Source organism: Clarias gariepinus, chromosome 13 (genome assembly GCF_024256425.1).
Source record: "Clarias gariepinus isolate MV-2021 ecotype Netherlands chromosome 13, CGAR_prim_01v2, whole genome shotgun sequence".
In the NCBI taxonomy this organism is placed as follows: domain Eukaryota; kingdom Metazoa; phylum Chordata; class Actinopteri; order Siluriformes; family Clariidae; genus Clarias; species Clarias gariepinus.
The window spans coordinates 8,429,304-8,451,520 of NC_071112.1; the positions used below are offsets into that span (position 1 = coordinate 8,429,304).

Consider the following 22,217-nt stretch of genomic DNA (forward strand, 5'->3'; position numbering starts at 1 on the left):
TGCCTTAAACTGTGTTGAATTGCCGTACTTGAGGATGGGATGGTCATTTGTTGGGATTCATGCAACATGTACAGTAGGGATGAGTTTCAGCGGTGACGTCATGCAACGCAACGCAACACAAAACAGTTACATGCTATTCGACTTGATAGATATTCTCAAAGCTTATAATACTTCACTTTTCTTTGCTCTTTTCTAGACACGAGCAGGGGTTATTATTTACTCTCATCCTTGCTTATGAATGTGTTACATTTGGAATCTTTCATGCCTTTATCTTTAAATTATTTAAAAAGTAACGCTTTTGCTGATGTGGCCTGTGTATTGTTGTGGATACAGTATGTGGGGTGTTTATTAGTGAAGATAAGTGTGCAGTGCATTGTGGGATTTCTCTCAGGCCCCTTAATAGGTTTCCACGTTCAAAAGCGTACAGTTCTTTCAGCAAGTGCGAGATGCAGGATAACACTTCTGAACATTATTATTCCCTTGGTTGCATTTACTTCATATTTTGAACTTCGCATAAAAAAAATATGCGTAGAACATCATTTTAACCCTTACACTGAAAAACAACCCTGCGCACAACAAACATAGATTATGTAGTACCTAATTTGTGGTATCATGTTTGACAAACAATATGTAAATTAAATTTAAGAGTATAAATGATATGTAATAATCTGCAAAACTGGAACAACTAGAGTATTTAATGCTAATTCTAGACTCAGGGCTGGTTTTATTCTGTGGCTTTATTTACAATGGTTACAATTTAAGTTTTTTTTTGAAAATGTTTAGTTTTTTTATCTTTTCTTGCTTATTTATTTTTATTCCTGATTTAATCCTAAGTTTTGTTTACATTCTATTCTATACAAAGTTCTGTCTGTTCTCCCCATCTCCAAAGTGGCTTTAACCCAGGTTTTCCTTGACACCTTGCAGAAAGAAACCTGTAGATGGATCGGCTAAGATAAAACATGTTAGGTGTGAACAATGTCTGAATGTGTCTGTATAAATATATGTGTTGGGAGGTTTGTCCATGTGATGGACTGGCATACAATTCAGGGTGTATTCCCTTCTCACATGTGTATTCCTGGGATAAACTCCAGATGCACTGCAATCCTAAACTGGACAAAGCGCTTTCCCGAAGATAAATGAATGAAATGAAAGATTTATCTATTTATTTAGTTCATTATTTTAATTGATATATTTATTTATTTATTTATTTATTAAGTAGGTTAGACTTCTCCACTAAAATCTTCAATTTTAAATGCTTCACACTCCCAGAACTTAATAAGACTTGAGAGTTTTCGGAATTATGCACGGTTCCAAAATATTGTAAAACTTATGCTAATTGTGTCTTCACCTCATGCTCGAATTGCATAAATGACCCCTTTCCCATTTCCAGGTTTTCCAAGACACAGAGTACTATTACTTTCACTATAATAACAACATCAGAGGCCAGTTTAATGAGTAACACAACATTTACACCAGCAAGCATCAAGTTTGTATGTGTGTTTGGCTTCATTATAGCTAAGCTTTTAGATTAGCAAAACAAGCTAGCTAAATCCCAGCAATAATACATATTCTGTAATAAGTGTAGAAAACTTTAGTGCTGAATTCTTGGACAGATACTTTAGTGCTTAATTTCAAACCCAAGTCTCGGCAGCGCATTGAAGATGATAATGTCCATATGTATGTAAAACCCCACATCTTTCTACTTAAGGTAATAACTGATTGATTCCTCTCAGAGTCTGATAATCTTTTCAGTGATGTTTCACTTTTGGAAAGCTTTTGAAATTTTGGGGGGATTTGTTACTGACATGAAGTATAGTGCAAAAGTCTTAGGCACATGCAAATAGCTGCTGTAGAGCAATAGTGTCTTAAAGTTTCTACATTTAAAAAACATCAAATGCGTTAAAGAGTAATTAATTAAACAAAGTAATTGGTGTGATGAGCTCTTGCTTAAAATATAGTCTCAGGTACAATTTGTGCAGTTTTAAAAGCAAATTAGTTGTTTAGTTTTACTGAACATCTTGCAGAACCAGCCACAGTCCTTCTGAGGAATTTGTTGCACCTACTTCTTTTTTTCATTCATGCAAAACCCAGAAGCTTTCCTTTTTGTATTTTGTCTAAAAAGTCACCTCTTGCATGATTTGCTGCTTTTTCTGGCCTACAAATATTTTCCCATAACATCTCTTTTAACTGGAATACTAATGTTATACTAATGTTTGCAAACCATTTTTGTTCGTGAATTAATTAATTATTAATGAAACATGTATAAAAACTTTGTACCAAAAAAAACACACAGCGTGCCTAAGACTTTTGCATAGTACTGTATGTCACATCCAAGATTTAAGGAAATTCATTTTTTTATTGTCTAAAGGATTCATTAGGGTGTGAGAGTTTTAAAATAATAATAATAACAAATGTACGTAATTCCATCAAGAAGTGAACACACAATCTTTTTAATTTTATGAAATCTGATGAGAAAGAAAGTCTTTGTATAATGGAAAAAATCTACAGTTCTGCTAAGTATACTAATTTCAACAGTTTATCACTTTCTGTAAAGTTGTTTTGTGTTTTTTTTTTTTTTAAATAATGATATCGGTCGAGACTTTAGTTTTGATACAGGTTGATAGTTTTGAAGCTATGTTTTTGCAGAAATTATTATTACAATAATTAGATAAATTATTGCCAACTTTTCCCCAATACAGTCTTATCGTCATCAAAAATCACCACCTTGGCCAAAATCAAGCGATGCTCCATTTCTTTATATCAAAGCGTACAGGGTGGATCTCTTGATTAGAAGAATGCGCAGTGATCGTTATCCAGCTGTTTCAATAATCTTCATCTTTAGATTTCCTCTTACTTGAAATCATCCACATGTACCATGCATTGCTGAATTTCTATCCAAAACCCATCTCACCTGAAACTGCTGTATGTTTATTTTTTTTTTCACCTTTCAGTGGAGTTGCGGTTGAGAGAGGTCGCTTTGGTTCTCAAAAATGTGAAAAGACATCTAAAAAGAAAAAATACAAAAGAAAACGAAGATTGATATACTTTAAAAAGTGGTAGTTGTTTAGCTAAGAATATTTTCATTTATTATACTGTATAGGCTATCATATCAATACGAAGGAGGAATTATAATACCAAATATTCATGATTTGTACAGAAATATATATATATATACATAGATATATATATAGATATATAAATATATAAATGACGCTTCATTGAAGCAGAACTATTTTCTGCTCTTCCTCATGGTTTAGTTTCTTTAATCTTTCTTTGCCTGGGTTGTTTTGATACACTGTTATGATGGCATGCAAGGTAACTGATATTACTGAATGTCTGATTTATTATTAGCTTCATTGCTTTTTGTAACAGCATTGTTGAATGTCATATAATTTGATTCATTTGTTGACATTTTATTGCACTAATGTATTTTAATTAATTGATTAATTAATTAATTCAGCCTCTTTGAATTATGTTTAACATATAGTTTGGAGACCTTGATGGTCAACTTTGAATCTTTGCGTTATCTTTTCAACAAGATGTTTATTTATCAGTCATCAAATGTAAATATTTCTGCAATTAAATTTTTTGGAAGAAACCATTTGTATTATTTTGAGTCCACTTTCTGTTCTGTCGCAAACAGGCTTATGTTCAAGTCGGGATTGAGAATCGAATGTAAAAAGAGTCGATTCTAACTGTTTCTTGTGCTGAAGTCGATTTTGAATCTTGGGAGTCGACACTGTAGCTTGGGAGTCGACTCTGAAACTTGGGAGTCAGTTACACACTGTGCTATGTTCAGATTGTAAACGATTAAAAAGTACACTATTTACGTATTAAATGATCTTATTTTTGCTTCAAATTAAATAAATGTTAATTCAGATATCACATTTGGCATAAATACCTCCAAAAATGTAAAAAACGATTCGTGTCGCTTCGATTCGCATTTTGTTGGTCGTCCACACTTTTCTGACACTTCTTTCAGCCAATCGACAGGCGAAGCCTGGTAGGGGCGGGATTTGCTGTTTTGAGTCACGTGACTTGATAGTTGTCATATGAGAGCAGTAATTCGGGTCGGAGGAGAGAAGCCGCCGTGTCTGAATGGAGTTCACGGCTTTCACCTAAACATACGTAAGATGAACATTTTTATTTTGTAGTTTATTGCTTTTAACAGCTTAATACGTTCTTAATAATAATTTAGCCTTTTGTTATAAACTTTAATGTAGACACAGGGAGATAAAATCAACCTAAGGCTTAGCCTGCTAGCTAGCTCGACTGGGAGGATAACAAGGCTGTGTCCTTAATGACTCGTTACACCCTTAACTAGTGGCCTAGATAGGGAAGAAATCTCTGGTTTAACCCGTTATACATTTTGTAAACATTTCGAGTTGATAAGTAATTAAAAATAAGAATCAGACTTGAATCCCAACTCGCCCCCTTACTCCCTATACAAGTACACTATTTATATTTTTGTGACATCACCACAGTGTAGTAGAAAAAATGCTTAAAAAAATGGTTTTATGGATAATTTGACTAATGTAATAATGTATGTGACTAATGTAATAATGACTGTGTAAGTCATATTTTATAAAATTATAATTAATATAAAAAGAAAATAATAGGTATTTAAATTTAGATGAGCAATAATACTCAAAAAAAATTGCCATATGTAATTTTATGGCAAACCACTTATTTAAAAGTTCAGAAGTGAAAATGTTTTATGTTAATTTGTGCTTGTATGTGTTTATAGTTATATTTATATCTAATGCTGTGCAGAAGCATCTGTAGAACAGGTTAGTTCCTGTTTTCTCTTTATAGCAGAGTTACTGTAGCTTTGATGGGTTTCGGGCAAGATGGCACACACACACACACACACACACACACACACACACACACACTTACTTCACTCATGAATAAATTTCTTCCTTCTCTCCAAAAGCAGCTGCATGTTTTTTTAATGTATTTTCTCCCATTTCTCTCCTGCAGCTTTCTGATCAGTAAACTGACGGACCAGCGTTTATGTAAAGCAAGCCTTTGGCTCTGAGGGAAAATGGCTGCGATGGGGAACGAAGAGGAACCTCTTCACCCCAGCAGCGTCTTTGACCTGGACTACAGCTCTACATCAGTACAGCTGCAGTTTATCTGCCTTGGCTTTGGCTTCTACGCCCTCATCTTCTTTCTGTCTCACTTCCTGTCTGTCCTGCTGTCCCAAACATATGTGTGTCTGTCGGCTAAAGAAAAGGTATATGGTATTAATAGTGTTCTTGCTACGGAATCAAAAGTCAATAGGCGTGGAGGTGGACCTGTTCCTAATCCTGATTTTATTAATTTCTGTTAGACTCCGTCCGCATACATTGGAGGTGCTGGATCAGGTCTGACTCCACCCCCTGGACTTTTGGTTCTGCGTTGAGGATTACTTTTAATAACCACACGCAAAAAACCTACATGCAGTATTCCACATGTCTTTGTGCAGGTGTTCTGGTGTTTGGCAGCCACACGGGCGATGTTCGGCGTGCAGGGCTCAGGGGCAGGGCTGCGGGCACTGATGGAGGACGGGCCAGTGTTCAGTGATAAGGTGCACGGTCAGACGAGCTGGTCCTGGTTCACCGTGCTGACGGCGTGCGGGTTCTTCGTGTTCGAGAACGTGGCGCTGCACAGCTCCAATCTTGTGTTCCGTTCCTTCGATGCCCCACTTGTGGCACATCATGCCTTCGCGCTGGCCGGCTTTAGCGGCACCGTACTGTGTCGGGAAATGGGACACTTCCTGCCCATCATCACACTGCTTCTGGAGATGAGCACGCCCTTCACCTGCGTCTCCTGGATGCTGCTCAAGGTGGGAGGAACCAGACTTAAACAAGGGATTCTACTGGTTGTAGTGTTGTATGTCACTTGTATAGTTCAGGATCTAGTTTTTATGGTATATGGCTTTATATGGCTTTGGGACACGTTTACAGTAAAGGATTGTGTTGGGCTTGGAGTTTGAAGTTTGTGGCCTATGTAGCATATCAACGCATTGTGGTTTGTGACCCTCACAGATGATCGATGGTGTAGCAGTTATGGTTATAATGATTTTACATAATCTGCGGCAGATTAGCATCATGTAACAATAACAGAGAGGCATTTGTGGTGTTTTAGATACCTGTCTAGTAAATATGGTGTGGTTTGGGACACATCACTATTGGATTAATGTTTGAGGTGGCTTTTATTGTGATTAGGGTTTTATGGATTGGGACATGTCCACTGTGGACCAATGGCATGGCATGTATGATGGTGTATGGACTATATAACTAAAGACCTATCTGTTTCTTAGATATTTAGGTTAATTCTCCCCTTTAAAAAAAATTCCCAACAGTTATTATGGTACATAGACTGATGGTACATAGTTATAAAGATGTATCCAATGATGGTAACTTCAAAACAATTTGGATAAGAGCTTCTCCCAAATGCCTAAATAAAAATAAGTGTGTATGGCCTGCTTTGAGACACACCCATATCTAACTGATGATATTTATGTGGTTAATATAGTGACGTAAGGATTGTGTTGTGGTTTCGCACACACCCATATCTAACTGATGGTACAGTGGAACCTCAGATTGCGAGTAACATGGAAAAGATTTTTTATAAATTTTGACTTGAAAAATTACCAAGTGTTTTTTTTTTTTTTTTTTTTTTTTTACAAGTACCGAGTAGCATGTATCACGCATGAGCTTTTTGTTTTGACGCTAAGCGTTACGTGATCACAACAGAGCCAATGTTTTTTTTTTTTTTCTCTCTTGGGCTGCAGAATTGTGGGAAAATATTTTCCCCGCGTCTCTCACTGGTATAATCAACATCCGTGCACGTGTGTACTGTTTACTATAACACTGTGACCACATGTGCGTGTAAAACACATTTAATTTTTTATTAACACGTGTGTGTGTGCGTGTGCGCGCGCATGTAAAGCAAAAGCAAGTCTCATTAGAGAGTTTAAAGATCCATTTTCTTTTGCCCTTTCTGTATCAGCCTGCCGTTTGTTCGCGCATTAATGAAAACACTTTGTTTAATCCTAATCTGTCTGGGTTTATTTTTACTTTATATTTTTTTAAGTAAAGTGCAGGTTAATTTGTTTTATTTTTACTTTATATTTTGTATTTATTATTTTTATGTATTAATTTTTTTGGGGCTGTGAAAAAATAATTAGAGTTTCCATTATTTCTTATGGGAAAATTTGGTTTACGAGTGTTTTGAAATACGAGCCCGCTTCCGCAACAAATTATGCTTGTAATCCAAGGTTCCACTGTACTAATGTGGTTGATATAGTGAAGTAAGGATTGTGTTGTGGTTTAGGACACACCCATATCTAACTGATGGTATTTATGTGGTTGATATACTGAAGTAGGGTTTGTATTGTGGTTTGGGACACATCCATATCTAACTGATGGTATTTCTGTGGTCTATATAGTACAGTAGGGTTTATGGTATAGGTGTGGTTTGGGACATACCTATATTTAGCTGGCAAGGTTTATGTGGTCTGACTCTATCTAGGAAATAGGGTTTGTGGTTTGGTGCATGTCTGTAGTTTGAGGATCGTGATGTGTATTTTGTTGCTTTCTTACATGACAGATTTTGTGCCTTGTATTACTGCCCTACATATAGTGTTCAAAGAGTAAAACTAAGAGGAAGTTCATCTAATGTTTTGTTTAAGAGCTTATGAAAATGTGTGTATGTATTTTAGAAAGAGGAACTAGCAGAAAGGGGTTCTACTGCAACAGAATAGTAAAAAACCTTTTACTTATTTCATTTCTCTTTTCTTTTAACATGGCACATCATATGAGATTAAAGACTTTTTTTGTTTTGTTTTGTTAAGTATATTTGTAGAGTTTTAGATAAATGCTCTTCTGTGTTATTTGCTTCTATAACAAAAATAAACTCTTGCTCTCTCCGTCTCATTCCCTCTGTCCATAAAACCTCTTTCTTTCTCTGTGCAGGCTGGTTGGTCCCATACTCTGTTCTGGAGATTAAATCAGTGGATGATGATCCACATGTTCCACTGTCGCATGGTGCTGATGTACTACATGTGGTGGGTGTGTTGGTGTAACTGGCCCGAGCTGGTCACACACACTCCTTTGCTTCAGCTCCTAATCTTCATCACCGGCCTGGCGCTCCTCACGCTCATCATCAACCCCATATGGACGCACAAGAAGACCATGCAGCTCCTCAACCCTGTCGACTGGAATTTCACCAAAGAGACGGCGGCTGAGAATGGACCTGCGGAGGGCAAAGCCCACAAGAGCTGAGCTTCGATACTGTGAGGGACACCGTAAGGGACAAACACAGCAATATCACGGAACAGCTTTACTCTGCTTTTATAAGTTTTTATTATTTTTAATTGTTACTAAGCAGGTATTTTAAAAATCTTTTTTTTTTTTCATCACAGAAGCCAAACATTTTCACATTTATTTACATATTTAAGGTCAAAGTGTAGCTTTAAGGTTGAGTTATAGTTTTATTGAAATAAATAAATTAGCACTAAAAAGAAGGGGAAGTAAATATTCTCATTCTCAATGTTTTTAATTAATTTTATTTTTGTATATCCAGCTAACACCGACACGCACACAGGTGTTATGGTATCTGGCTAACTAAAGGGTTAAATATCCAGGCGTCTCAGTGCCTCACTGGTTTGTTCCTCTGAGGTTTCGAGCTGAAACTGACGCAGCTGTTTGTCTCGTTCCTCCCGTCACGGGTTTCACGGGATGCTTTTTCACTTCCTGTTTCTTACAAAGAAAATGTTATGCAGTTCTACATCTTTACACTTCACATCATGACAGGACAGGATATCAGGAGTGCAATGATTAATCAACGTTAACGACTAAGATCGCTAATCAGATTTGTTGGCATCGAATGTAATTGTCAATTCATTCATGAACGTCTGACATGTAGGTGTGAGGCTAAATGGAGTGGAGAGCAAAAATCATTCTAACTGTGGAAACATTGTACTCTTTACTCGAGCCAAACAGTGGCTAAAATCAGAGGGAAAGACTTAGTGCTGGTGGGGGCGTGGCCAAGCGCCACTGTGTGAAGGACGAGAGTCGGGTAAGTGGGAGAGGATTCACACCTGCCGAGAATGTGGATAATTACTGACTGTGTGTTGCTTTGAGTCGTGTTTTTATTTTTTTTAGTTCTAATCAATAAACATTTTTAAGTGAAGTTTACACACACACACACCATGCTGGCTTTCCAGTGCTGCATGTGCATTCTAATTAGCCGTGTTCTCAGGTGTGTGTCCTTTCACACTTACCTCACTCTCAAACCCTTCACCACAGACTTAATGTCAGTTTTTTAAATTAGCATGTACTGAAACAGGTTGCTGAGAACAGAGCTAGTTTTTACCAGGTAAAAGTAGTGTTTTTTTTACACAATAATTTTGAATTTTTAATTAACGTATAATACAAACTTTTCATTAGGACCCTAAAGATCATATTAACATTTAATGAAAAATATGATGTGTAGGACCTTTAACATTGAAACTCAACTCAGATAATTACCATTCAGTTATATTAAATAGCCACTACTTTTCTTTTACTTGGTTTTAGATTTTGTTTCATCAGATTTTATTAAATACCTATTTTTAAATGCACTATTTATCTTCATTAAAAAGATTTGTAATGAACTGTCTATTTTCATTGTTGGTCACCATGTGCACAAAACAACCTTAAGCTTGGTTTTCATGAGAGGTGAACTGTTTTTTGTTTTGTTTTTTGGTCCAAAGAATAATATTAATATTGTGTATAACCAGTATTATTTTGAAATAACAATCATAACCAGCAAAAACTGGACACAGTAATAATAATAATAATAATAATAATAATAATGAACATTCAACAATATTATTGTTGTTGTTTATAATTATTAATTAACTGGAAATATTTTTTTCTGACTTCTGCATATGGAGTTTCATGTAATAAATTGTACTTTGGCTTAAAGAAAACTAATAAAAATAGTACCAGTGAAACTTTGTTCAGACTGACACCTCAAATCCCATCCAGCCCAAACAATCACAGTATTGTTCTTAAGTTTTATTTTTATTATTTTATCAATTAAAATGAATGGTGGTTGTTTACTGATTATGATGTTATTCTGCATGCTGGCTTGGCTGCTGCTGCCGTGGGTGGAATCACATCTCTAACTTTGCATTTTGTATTACCCTTACTTGACTGTTGAGACTTTTCTTCTTAAACTCTGATATTTGTGATGGAATTTGATTCAATTTACTTTTAACTGTAGACATTGACACAAACCAGCTTTACAGAAATCAAAATTCTAGGTATAAAAAAAACAGGAAGATTTCTGCATTTACAGCATTCAGTCGTGCCGTTAAAGAGCAAACTGGAGGTGTGGAAAGAAGAAACTAATTGACTCGACACCCACAGTCAGTCATGTCTATGTTAAAATCCATATTTAATTATCTATAATATTAACAATAAAATAGCTCCATGAGCAGAGATGTATAAAGAGAAATAGAAATCTCCAAAGAAAATCACACTTACCATACACAAGCATTAAGAGGGGACCAAAAAAATGTATACACACTTCATCTATGTAAATAAAAGAAAGGTTTTGTCTGTACATTGGTCAGAACTCGCTCTTTCAATTAATTAATTTATGTTTTATTGGCGGACCTAAAACCAGTCTCATAGGATTTTATGTTTGTCCGGACAGATTTTGTTGCAGCAATTTGCAAAACTGGTTGTGCAGAATTTAATGAAACTTAGGTGGTAGTTTGGTATTGGCTTAAAGTTAAACCTGCGCAATAAATGAAATCAAAATCTTTAGAAAAAGTGAATGTTTCCTTTATACATTTTGCCCCTCTCCAGTACACTCACGGTGGATCCGAAATCTGTCCCAGGAACAAAGTGCAGAGAGGGAACCTTAAAGTGTGTGTAGGCATTTCATTCTATATGCAGTGTTTATTTCAGGCAGTGTGTCTTAATATCGTATCCCCTAGGGCTTATGATATACCCTAAGTAGTGCATTTGGCAGAAAGTAGGCAGGGCACCCTACATGAGCCACAGAATGAGGCAGCATACTCTGTGAACTGCTCGTAAAAAAGAAGAAACATCTGGATTTTAGTTTATTTTACATTTTCAGTTGGATCATTACATGTGGGCGTGTAGTGCACTAAGTAGGGTGCATGGTATGTATGGTGCGCTAGAGAGAAGAATGATCCTCTTTAGTTTGCCAAGTTTTGTTTGCTGGCTGTCAACAACTAACCAAACAAAACAAATGTCATATTAAAACGCTGTGTTATGTTCTGTCCACTAGATGGCAGCAGAATACTGAGTATTTCTCTCTGCTTGTGTAAGCGATAAGTAAAAGATGGTAATGAATATAGAAATTAATAAAATAAATAAAAATATCATTAGCTTCTGTGGTGGATTAAATAACAGTGTTAAAAGTGCTTTTTTTCCTTCATTTTTTTTCTCCTCTAACTACACTACATTTCTAGATGCCTTAGTGGTCTATCGCCTTGATCGCACCTTGATTTATTGATTTACAGTATTTATGTAGGTAAATAATTATAAATTATAAATTGCAATGGAGAGACAAATACTGTCTTGATCATCAAAAAGAGAACAATTTTTTTTTTTTTTTAATAAAGCTTGATTTGTTTATTCTGAGTTATGGAGAAAAACAGCAAATTATAGAAAAAATTAACAGTTTGAGACATGAAAGAATTGATTCTTACTGCTAAGTCGACTTATTGAAAGATTCGGTTTCCCTACATTACAGCCTGATTGCCTCTTTATTTTATTTTATTCTTTTCTTTAAGAAAGTGTTATTACTCTAAAGGAAGATTTCATTTCTTGTATACCAAATCTTTTGATCTCTATATGTGCTTTAGTACCATATAGATCCCTATTTTATATTGAACTGAAGCTTAAATAATAATAATAATAATAAAATAAAGCAAGTGCACGCCACAGAGTTTATTTCATCTACACTATACAGGGCACTTACACATAGAATTGCAAGATTTTCTAAGTAGTGCTTTAGCTTTTGTCTAGTTCTAATTTCTATTTGTGCTATTATTTTAAATTGTAATAATTCCCTTACAGGATCAATAAAGTATATCTATCTATCTATTTATCTATCTATCTTACTTACTCATCGTCATTACCACTTTATTCTGCGTACAGGGGCACGGGGACCTGGAGCCTATGCCAGGACACTTAGGGCATGAGTCGGGGTACACAATCCATATGTACCCTGGACAGGGCGCCAATCCATCCCAGGGCACACATACATACTGTACACACACTCACACTACGGGTAATTTGAGGACACCAATTTACCTAATCTGCATATCTTTGGACTGTGGGAAATATTTGAGTACCCGGAGAAAACCCAGCAAGCACGGGGAGAACATGCAAACTCCATGCACACAGAGACGGGAATCGAGCCCGGGCCCTGGAGGTGCAAGGTGACAGTACTAACCAGTACAGCACCATGCTGCCCTATCTGTTATACATGCGATTGAATATTTTATTTTGTATCATTAACATTTTGATTAAATATTGTTTTTCTTTTATTGTAAGCTACAATTTCATACATTTACCCAGCAGTTCTAACTATTTTATCTTCATTATTTATTCAATTGTGTTTAAAATGTTTTTTTATCTTTTTTTACGATTGCTTTTTTTCTTTCTTTTTTTTTTTGTTTATAAAAAGGATTTTCTTCTTCCCTAATGCTCATTTGTATTTGCATTTGTTGTTGTTGTAAAAACACTGAATTTCTTTTAAATGTAAAAGCAGAAAGTGCTTTACATTGAAACAAAGTTGAAAACACCAGTTAGCCTAATGCATGACTTTGGACTGTGGGAGGAAACACACCAAGCATGGGGAGAACATGCGAACCATTCACATGCGCGCACACACACACACACACACACACACACACAGACTTGAGGCTGGAACCCTGAAGGTGCGAGGCCACAGTGCTATGAAGGTTCATACTTTTTGTTAGAACTCATGATGTGCAAGAGGACATTGTAGGCATTTTTAATTTTGCATGCTGTTATTGATCTATGATTTATTTTACCTAATCTAATTAGAGGTGTGAATAGTCTTGCATATCAATGAGTCAATGGAAATCTCCATGTTTTGCCTGCAAGAAAAGAGGTTTCTCATTTTTTTTTGATAATATTTGTATAACGAATGTGTAATAAATGTTTTTGCATATCCAAGACTCTGATCCACAATTTATTGTGCTTAAAATGTTTCAACACTAGAGTGTACATGTTTTTTATTCCTTTCTTCTTTTCTGGGTCTAATTTCATTTACAGAAAGTACAAACATTACACCCTTTAACGACAACCATGTTATTATAGTTGAAAATTTGTTAACATTAATAATTGTTAAGTGACTTAAAACACCTAATATCAGACCATGACGAAGCCCTCCAGTTGTGGAAGATCACCAGAAGGTTAGTAAAGGGCTTTCTGCAGGTCAGAGAATGCATTGCTTAGGGTGCAACCTTTATTTCATGCCCTGTGCAGTGACCTGATGAGTGCACTACAATAAGTTAAATGTGCATTCCTGTTGTGCTTTATTTGATTGTGCACTAGTTCAAACAGCTGCCCAGTAGATATAAATGTAGTGTGCACGACCCACACAATAAGATTGCGCACTGGGCTCGAGCGCAGATTTAGGGAGCGCCACCTCACAGGGCAGGTCACGTGGTGTTTGGTGGAACGCACGCGTTTTCATCCGCCCCGAGGCGCCGGAGGAATGTGAAGGAGGTGCGCGTGGACCAATCACAAGCCGTGCCGTGTGACATCCCGACCAATGGGCGCGCGGCAGTGGGCGGGACCCGGAGTCTGGGAGGAAAAGCTGCGGAAAAGTAGAAGCGTTTTAGAAAATGGGGAAAAGTAGGAAGCGGCTGATCCACACTGGTTGTGTTCCTGCTGCTTAGAGTCGCTCGAGGAACTTTATAAACACTTCACTCAGCTGAAAAACCTCAGATGATGGTGAGTAACTCGTAAGAACGGCATGTTGTTGTTGTTTTCCCCCTAAAAACTTCCCAAAGCTGGTGGAGGAGTTGGGATCGGGATGGATGAGTGGGTGGAAACTGGGGCAGATCCAGTCCTGGATGAGCAAAACGAACAGTCTGAATGTTTACTGCTTAGGAAATCCTCATGTTGACATGCACTTAGAAATAAAGCTTTATTATCAGGGATGATTAATCTGATGTGATCTAATGTAACCCTGATGCTCTTGGGCCAGACTGGGAAGCTCTTAGACGTGGCAAAGTGGATATTTATACAGTGGGATTAATATCTAGGAATGATGTCATGTAGATGTAACGGCACGTGCGCATTAAGTCATCCTAAGTTACATGTGCAGTGAGTCAAAAGTTCAAAAGTATCAAACTGGTGCTTCAAACATTTCAGTTAAAGTATTATTTAATGATATTAGTTAACCCCTCACCCTGCAAAATGTACTGGACGAAGTAATAAAGTCATCCTCTCACTGTTTAATGTTAAGTAACATAGTAAATACACCTGTGTAAACAAACAAACAAACAAGTAAACAAGAAAAAAACACAGATCTGTTAAGTCACTCGTTAATAACGCCAGATTCAACTGGAAATGACTCGCTAGATTGTTGTTGTTGTTTTGTAATTTGGCAAGGGCTTGATTTCTGTAACAGCGTTTCTAATATTTTGATTACCTTCTATATTCATATCTACTACTAAAACAATTCGAAAATGCTTATAAATATTATATAACTATACACTTGAATGGACTGCCTGAAATAATGAATTAGTTATCAAATCTTTTCTTGTTTTATATTTATTTTTTATTTGTTTAACTTTAAAGACCATGGTCTAGTCTTTGTTGTGCCTTTTATTAAAGAAAAGAAATTCACAGCATAAATGTACTTATTTATTAGTGAGAAAATGTCTCTAATTAGTAAGAGACATTAGTTTTAATACATGAAACGCTTTTACTAAATTGTTCTAAAAAACAACAACAACACTATAACCTTCTGTAGATTATTTATTTACCAACTTATTTATTTTAAAAAATCAGACTAGCTTCACACAGGAACGACATTTTCACAGAAACGACATTGATTTTTACAGTGGTATTTCTACTACTATGCTACTAATAATGTCAACAATAAGTAGATTTTTCAATTTGATGTAATAATTGAATGTAATGTAATTGACAGCGTAATTAAGTGTTAAAACAATCTGACCAAATGAACTCACATGACCTCATTGACCTTTATTATCACTACTGTTTCATATCATACTGATCATCTTTAATACAAGCAGCTGTGTCGAGCAGCCGTGTGCAGGGACACGCATCATATCCTTTATAAACACACACACACACACACACACACTCACAGTGATAATACTGGAATATTAGTTTGGGTGTGATGCTATGAAACCCTCGGATATTGTTGCTGCGTAATTGTGAGTTAACATACATGTGTGTGTGAGAGAGAAAGAGAGAGAGAGAGACAGACAGTATTTCTTCATTCTGATCAAAATGATTCCGATTAGAGATTCCAACTTAACAAGATGTGTGTTTGCATTTAATCTGAATATAACTTTTTGACAGTCTGGTTCTGCTCGCTGTGAAGAGTTTAACCTGACAGAAATATAAAACATGTTTTTCTTTAACATTGAAGTTATGCAGAATTCCCATCTTTTCTGATAAATCCTACCTTCTATTTTATTATTGGTTGCAAGAACTCAGTCTCGCCTAGGATTGGTTAGATGCTTTACTACGTGTGAATTTTAGCCAGTCATTGTTTCTTCTTTCACCAAAGACCCAGTGGATAAAAGTTTAATAAAATGATGAAGTTTTATCCCAGTTGGGTTTATTCCAGATTATTCCTGTTAATAATAATAATAATAATAGGTTATTAGGATCAATGTAAACAAAGTGCTTGAGAGTAAAAATTTTTACCTTTGTAACCATATAACTTGTTTACTGTTTGTAGACATTATACTTCATCTTTATCACACTTGTCGACTTCAGTGTGAAATATTTTCTTATTTTGACCTCCGTTTAGTGTTTATCAAGCATGTTTTACTAATATTAGTACTGCTGACACTGCTTTTGTGAATAATAATAATAATAATAATAATATTTGTTTTAAAATATAATTTTATAATAATTGAAATGCTTATAACGTTGTCCTTTTATATGGGCTATAATTTAAAGGCAAAAAAGGAAAAACAACAATAAAAGACATTTATCACTGTAAATTAATTGTATAAAAAAATAACAAGAATTTAAACATTAGGGAATATTTTATTAAAATATTTATTAAAAATATTTATATAAATATATTATAAAATATTTATTAAAAATATTTTATGCTCTTATTAAATTACCACTTCAGGAGAGTCAAATTATTGGGCGGCATCAAGCGAAGAAAACAAGTAAGAAGATTTTAAATGACTGGAACTGGATTAGGAAGCCGTCAGCGCAGTATCATGATCTGAGAGAGAGCTGTCCACTGTACAAACCTCCGGAGGCAGCGTCACCATCTGAGGTCGCTTCAGTCACTCAGGTCTTAAAGATTACCGAATGAAATCTAAGAGTGTGTGGCTTTTTTTTCTGGTCGGTCAAAATAACAACAATAATAATAAGAGGATTGGATGTTTGACTGCTGAGACATTTAAAAGATTTGATACAAACTTTTAAGTTTATTAAGAAGATAAATAATCACGTTAGGGTTGGGTCATACTTTACACGGACGAACAGATATAAGTTTATTCATTCTTATACCCAGCATTCATAGACTTATTTATTTATTTATTTATTTATTTATTATTATTTATGTGTTTAATCAGATTCCTTTGTTGGGAAACAAGGGGAAATAAGTCATGCTGGTGAATTAATATGAGCAAATAAATAAATGAATTAAAAAGATTTTTTTGTGATGTTGGTAAGCTGTTGGTATGAAGGTAAGCTAGTCTGCTGATCTCATTAAATATCAGTATTAAGAGTGTCGTCATGGTTACAGTGACACTTGCCTCTGTGACACTGTTCTGTTGTCCTGAAACCATAAACAGCAGCAGCCGAATAAACAGCTGTCATGATATGAGGCACATTGTTGTGTGTGTGTGTGTGTGTGTGTGTGTGTGTGTATTTCTGCCCCTCTTTGTTTTTTCTTTCTTTCGAACAGTCATTCAGTGGAGGATAAATTCCCTCAGTCATGGAGTGCAGTGAGGAATTTGGGGAATGCTTGTCTCAGCCCTCGGGCTTCCTACATGACGCCGCTGTCCAGTGTTCACTCTCTAGTGCTCAGGACTCAGGGGAGGGAAGGGACGCGCTCGGGCAGACCAGGAAGATGAGGGGAAGTGTGTGTGTGTGTGTGTGTGTCTGTGTGTCTGTGTGTGTGTGTGTCTGACTTTACATCACTACAGAGATCTCAGCTCACACTGCTGCTTATTTGTTTAACAAATATCTGATCTGACTGGCGTGACTCCGCCCACAACACACCACAGCTCCATACACACCGCTCTGTTACACTGACATGCAGCTGAGTCTGGATTTAGAAGGACACACTCCTTACACTGCAGTGACACACACACACACACTCACACTCCTCAAACACAATGATCTCACACACACACACACACACACCTCACATGCCTCCTACACACGCACGCACATTCATATACACTCACTCCTCACATAATTAACTTCTCAGGGTTTCTCACACACACACACACACACACACACACACACACACACAAATCCTACACACGTGCATACACATACTCCTCACATAAACTTCTCAGGTGCGTGCATACATACACACACACACACACACACACACACACACACACACGCACGCACACACACACACACACACACACACACACACACACACACACACACACAACCCCTACACTCATGCATGCATACACACACACCTTACATATTTAAACTCAGGACTTCTCACAAAGGCGTGCGCACGGTGGTGTAGTGGTTAGCACTGTCGCTTTACACCCCCAGGGTCCGGGTTCGATTCCCGTCTCTGTGTGCATGAGTTTGCATGTTCTCCTCGTGCTTGGGGGGTTTCCTCCAGGTACTCCTCCAGGTGTTTTCTCCCAGAGTCCAAAAACATGTAGGTTAGGTTGACTGACGTTCCTAAATTGCCCCTAGTGTGTGAATGGGTGTGTGAGGTGTTTGAGTGTGTGTGTGCCCTGCCATAGATTTCCACACTGTCCAGGGTGTACCCAGTTCTTACTCGTGCCTTAGTCTCCTGGGATAGACTCCAGGTCCCCGCTACCCTGAATACAGGATAAAGCGGTATAGAAGGTGAGTGAGTGAGAGAGAGAGAGATTTTCTCACACACACGCACACACACACACACACACACACATATATATATGTACTCCTCTAACACAGTCATTTCTCTCTTTCTCTCACACAGACACACTTCCCTCTTACTTTCTCACACAACACACAACCATACACACACACACACACACACCTGTGTGATCTGACTCCATGCATAATCCAATCCGCTAGGTGTGGAGGGCTGCATCCTAAACCATCCCAAACTCACAACTTAAGTCCCCTATATAGACAGTGCAGCCTTTTTCAAATGAACATTATAGCTATTTTCCAGCTGTTAGCGTGTGTGTGTGTGTGTGTGTGTGAGAGAGAGAGAGAGAGATTTGGGTCACCCCCTATGTGAATAAGATGTGTGGTTTGAGACACGTCCACCGTGACCTTAAGATGAACTGATGTTTTATGGGGTTGGAGCAGTCTGCTTAGTGACTACAGGGTGTGAATTGGGACACGTCCTTAGTGTCTCTTTACATTTAATGACAATAACATGCATGAAACAATAAGTGATAAAGTTGCTCAGTTGTCCACACACAAGCGCGCGCACACACACACACACACACACACACACACACACACACTGTGTACAGTGCAGGGCGATTATTACTCTCAGTACACTGGGGCACTCCCTCATGCCTCGGGCTTCAGTTTTTAAGGAGAGAATATTATTTTATTTTCCACACCCTGTCTAATTACAGTTCCTACTGCCAGCTCAGGACCAACATCGATTGTTCTAAGAAGAGGAGAGAGTCTGACCAGAGATCTGACTGTTTCTCTAAATCTATCTCTCGCCCCACTCTGTTCATCTTTTGCCTGTCTGTCTGTCTGTCTAGTTGTCTGTCTTTGACTGTTTGTTGGTTTGTTCTTCTTGTCTATCTTTCTTTATGTCTGTCTTCATATTTATCTATCTATCTATCTATCTATCTATCTATCTGTCTGTCTGTCTGTCTGCATATCAGCCTAATAAGACAAATTGAACAGAAGACAGATAGGACAGATGACAAAGAATGGGGACAGTGAGCCAAGTGGGATAGCAGGACACAAGACAGATTGGTCAGGGAGACAGAAGACACAAAGGATACCAAGACTGAAGACAGATGGGACAATGTGTCAGGAGACAGACAGGACAGCATGACAGAAGACAAATGGGCCAGTGGGACAGTAGACCAATGGGACAGATGATAGATAGATGGCATGATGTGACAGAAGAAAGACAGAAGTGTCACTGTAAATATCGACTAGAGACTAGAACTACAGAAGGCCTACAGAACTCCTGATATCTGTACACTGTTGGAAAAAAAGACCCAGAAGAAAAAAGTCTTTGTGAAGTAGAAAGAAAGACATTTGTGTCAGCCATTTGTCATCCTATTCACTCTCTTTGAGCTCTTATTGACTCTGGGGTCATGGCACAGCAAGTACAGTACATCAGAGAGACAGGAGAGAGAGACACAGCTTGAGCAGACAGAGGGGAGAAAGAGACTGCATGAGCACAGAGAAAGGAGAGAGACAGCATGAGCAGAGCGACAGGAGAGAGATAGATTAAGCAGAGAGACCAGAGAAAGAGACAGCTTGAGCCAGCAGAGTGATGGGAGAGATAAAGAAAGAGAGAAAGACAGCTCGAGCAGAGAGACAGGAGAGAGAGAGAGATAGCTTGAGCTAAAGGGATGGAAAAGAGAGAGAAAACTCAAGCAGAAGGACGGGAGAGAAAGAAAGAGACAGCTTAAGCAGAGATAAGAGAAAGAGACAGAGAGATGGTAAAGAGGGACAGCTCGAGCAGAGAGATGGGAGGGAGACAGCTTGAGCAGAGAGAGACAGTTCGAGTCGAGGGAGGAGAGAGGGACAGCTCGAGCAGACATAGAGGAGAGACAGCTCTAGCAGAGAGAAAAGAGAGACAGCTCAAGGAGAAAAAGACAGCTCGAGCAGAGAGATGAGAAAGAGAGACAGCTCGAGCAGAGAGAGGAGAGAGAGAGAGACAGCTCGAGCAGACAGATGGGAGAGACAACTCGAGCAGAGAGGAGAGAAGAGAGAGACAACTCGAGCAGAGAGGAGAGAAGGAGAGACAGCTCGAGGAGAGAGGAGAGAAGAGAGAGACAACTCGAGCAGAGAGGAGAGAGAGAGACAGCTCGAGGAGAGAGAGGAGAGAAAGAGAGATAGTTTGAGGAGAGAGACAGTTTGAGGAGAGAGAGGAAAGAGAGAGACAGTTTGAGGAGAGAGAGAGACAGTTTGAGGAGAGAGAGAGAGAGACAGCTTGAGGAGAGAGGAGAGAGACAGCTTGAGGAGAGAGAGGAGAGAGAGAAACAGTTTGAGGAGAGAGGAGAGAGACAGCTCGAGGTGAGAGAGGAGAGAGAGAGAGACAGTTTGAGGAGAGAGGAGAGAGACAGCTTGAGGTGAGAGAGGAGAGAGAGAGAGACAGTTTGAGGAGAGAGGAGAGAGACAGTTTGAGGAGAGAGAGGAGAGAGAGACAGTTTGAGGAGAGAGGAGAGAGACAGTTTGAGGAGAGAGAGGAGAGAGAGACAGTTTGAGGAGAGAGGAGAGAGACAGCTTGAGGAGAGAGAGGAGAGAGAGACAGTTTGAGGAGAGAGTAGAGAGACAGCTTGAGGAGAGAGAGGAGAGAGAGAGACAGTTTGAGGAGAGAGGAGAGAGACAGCTCGAGGAGAGAGAGACAGTTTGAGGAGAGAGGAGAGAGACAGCTCGAGGAGAGAGAGGAGAGAAAGAGAGATAGTTTGAGGAGAGAGGAGAGAGACAGTTTGAGGAGAGAGAGGAAAGAGAGAGACAGTTTGAGGAGAGAGGAGAGAGACAGTTTGAGGAGAGAGAGGAGAGAGAGACAGTTTGAGGAGAGAGGAGAGAGACAGCTTGAGGAGAGAGAGGAGAGGGAGAGAGACAGTTTGAGGAGAGAGGAGAGAGACAGCTTGAGGAGAGAGAGGAGAGGGAGAGAGACAGTTTGAGGAGAGAGGAGAGAGACAGCTTGAGGAAAAAGAGGAGAGAGGAGAGAGACAGCTTGAGGAGAGAGAGGAGAGGGAGAGAGACAGTTTGAGGAGAGAGGAGAGAGACAGCTTGAGGAAAAAGAGGAGAGAGAGAGAACAGTTGAGCAGGGAGACATTCGTCTAATATCCCACAGTTCTGTTCTCTGGAGTTCTACAGAAATTTAACTGAACTGATGTGTGTTGGAAACTGAAAGTAGTGTTTATTCACATGTCGCTGAATCGCTCTGTGTTTACACACACCTGAACAAATCCCAGGCATTAGCAGCGATCCATAAACAAGTGTTTCCTTCTGTCTGCTGTTACACTTCTGTCTTCTTCAGTAACTTGTTATGACATGCCACAGTTCTGTCTGTCATCAGCCAGTTTCATTCTAGATTGAGTGTGTGTGTGTGAGGTGTGTGTGTGAGGTGTGAGGTGTGTGTGTGTGAGGTGTGTGAGGTGTGAGGTGTGGGTGTGGGTTTGTGCGTCATGGTGGTTATTTTGCCGTGTCTCTAAGGATCTGTAAAGCAGGAGACCAAACAGCACAGTTTGAGGAAGATCTGAAGTGTGTGGAAGAAGGCGTCCGTGTTTGATAGGCACGCTGGGGATCCGCTAGTGTGGAAAACAGGAAGTGATGAAGATAGCACAGGAAATGAGTCGAACTTTCTGATATCTCCTTTGTTTCGATTGGTTTGGATCCTCTCTTCTATCTATCTAACTAAAGTAGATTGTTTTTCCATAACTGAACAGCCCGGAGTTTTGCCTCTCACACAACAAGGAAAATAGCAACAATTACTTTGTTCATTTGTTAAAAGGTGACACACAGTGTATGAAGGAGTCTCCCTTAAAACAAGGGTTGCTGGTGTGAGAGCCGCCTGTATGAGAGCTGGAC

At 38.2% G+C, this 22,217-nt stretch overlaps 2 protein-coding genes across 4 annotated transcripts in view; both read left to right on the plus strand.

Moving 5' to 3' along the window:
* Positions 1-4,719: 4,719 nt before the first annotated feature.
* On the plus strand, positions 4,720-9,646 carry cln8 (CLN8 transmembrane ER and ERGIC protein). The gene is made up of 4 exons (XM_053509556.1): positions 4,720-4,790; positions 4,984-5,239; positions 5,471-5,830; positions 7,965-9,646. Exons 2-4 carry the CDS (start codon positions 5,048-5,050, stop codon positions 8,271-8,273), a joined length of 861 nt encoding a protein of 286 aa, XP_053365531.1. The 5' UTR covers positions 4,720-4,790; positions 4,984-5,047; the 3' UTR covers positions 8,274-9,646.
* A 4,223-nt stretch (positions 9,647-13,869) lies between these two features.
* arhgef10 (Rho guanine nucleotide exchange factor (GEF) 10) overlaps positions 13,870-22,217 on the plus strand; it is a 69,773-nt gene continuing 61,425 nt past the window's right edge. For all 3 annotated transcript variants that reach the window (XM_053509632.1, XM_053509631.1, XM_053509633.1), the window contains exon 1: positions 13,870-14,003. The gene's annotated coding sequence lies outside the window, so the exon portion shown is untranslated. The remainder of the gene's footprint in view (positions 14,004-22,217) is intronic.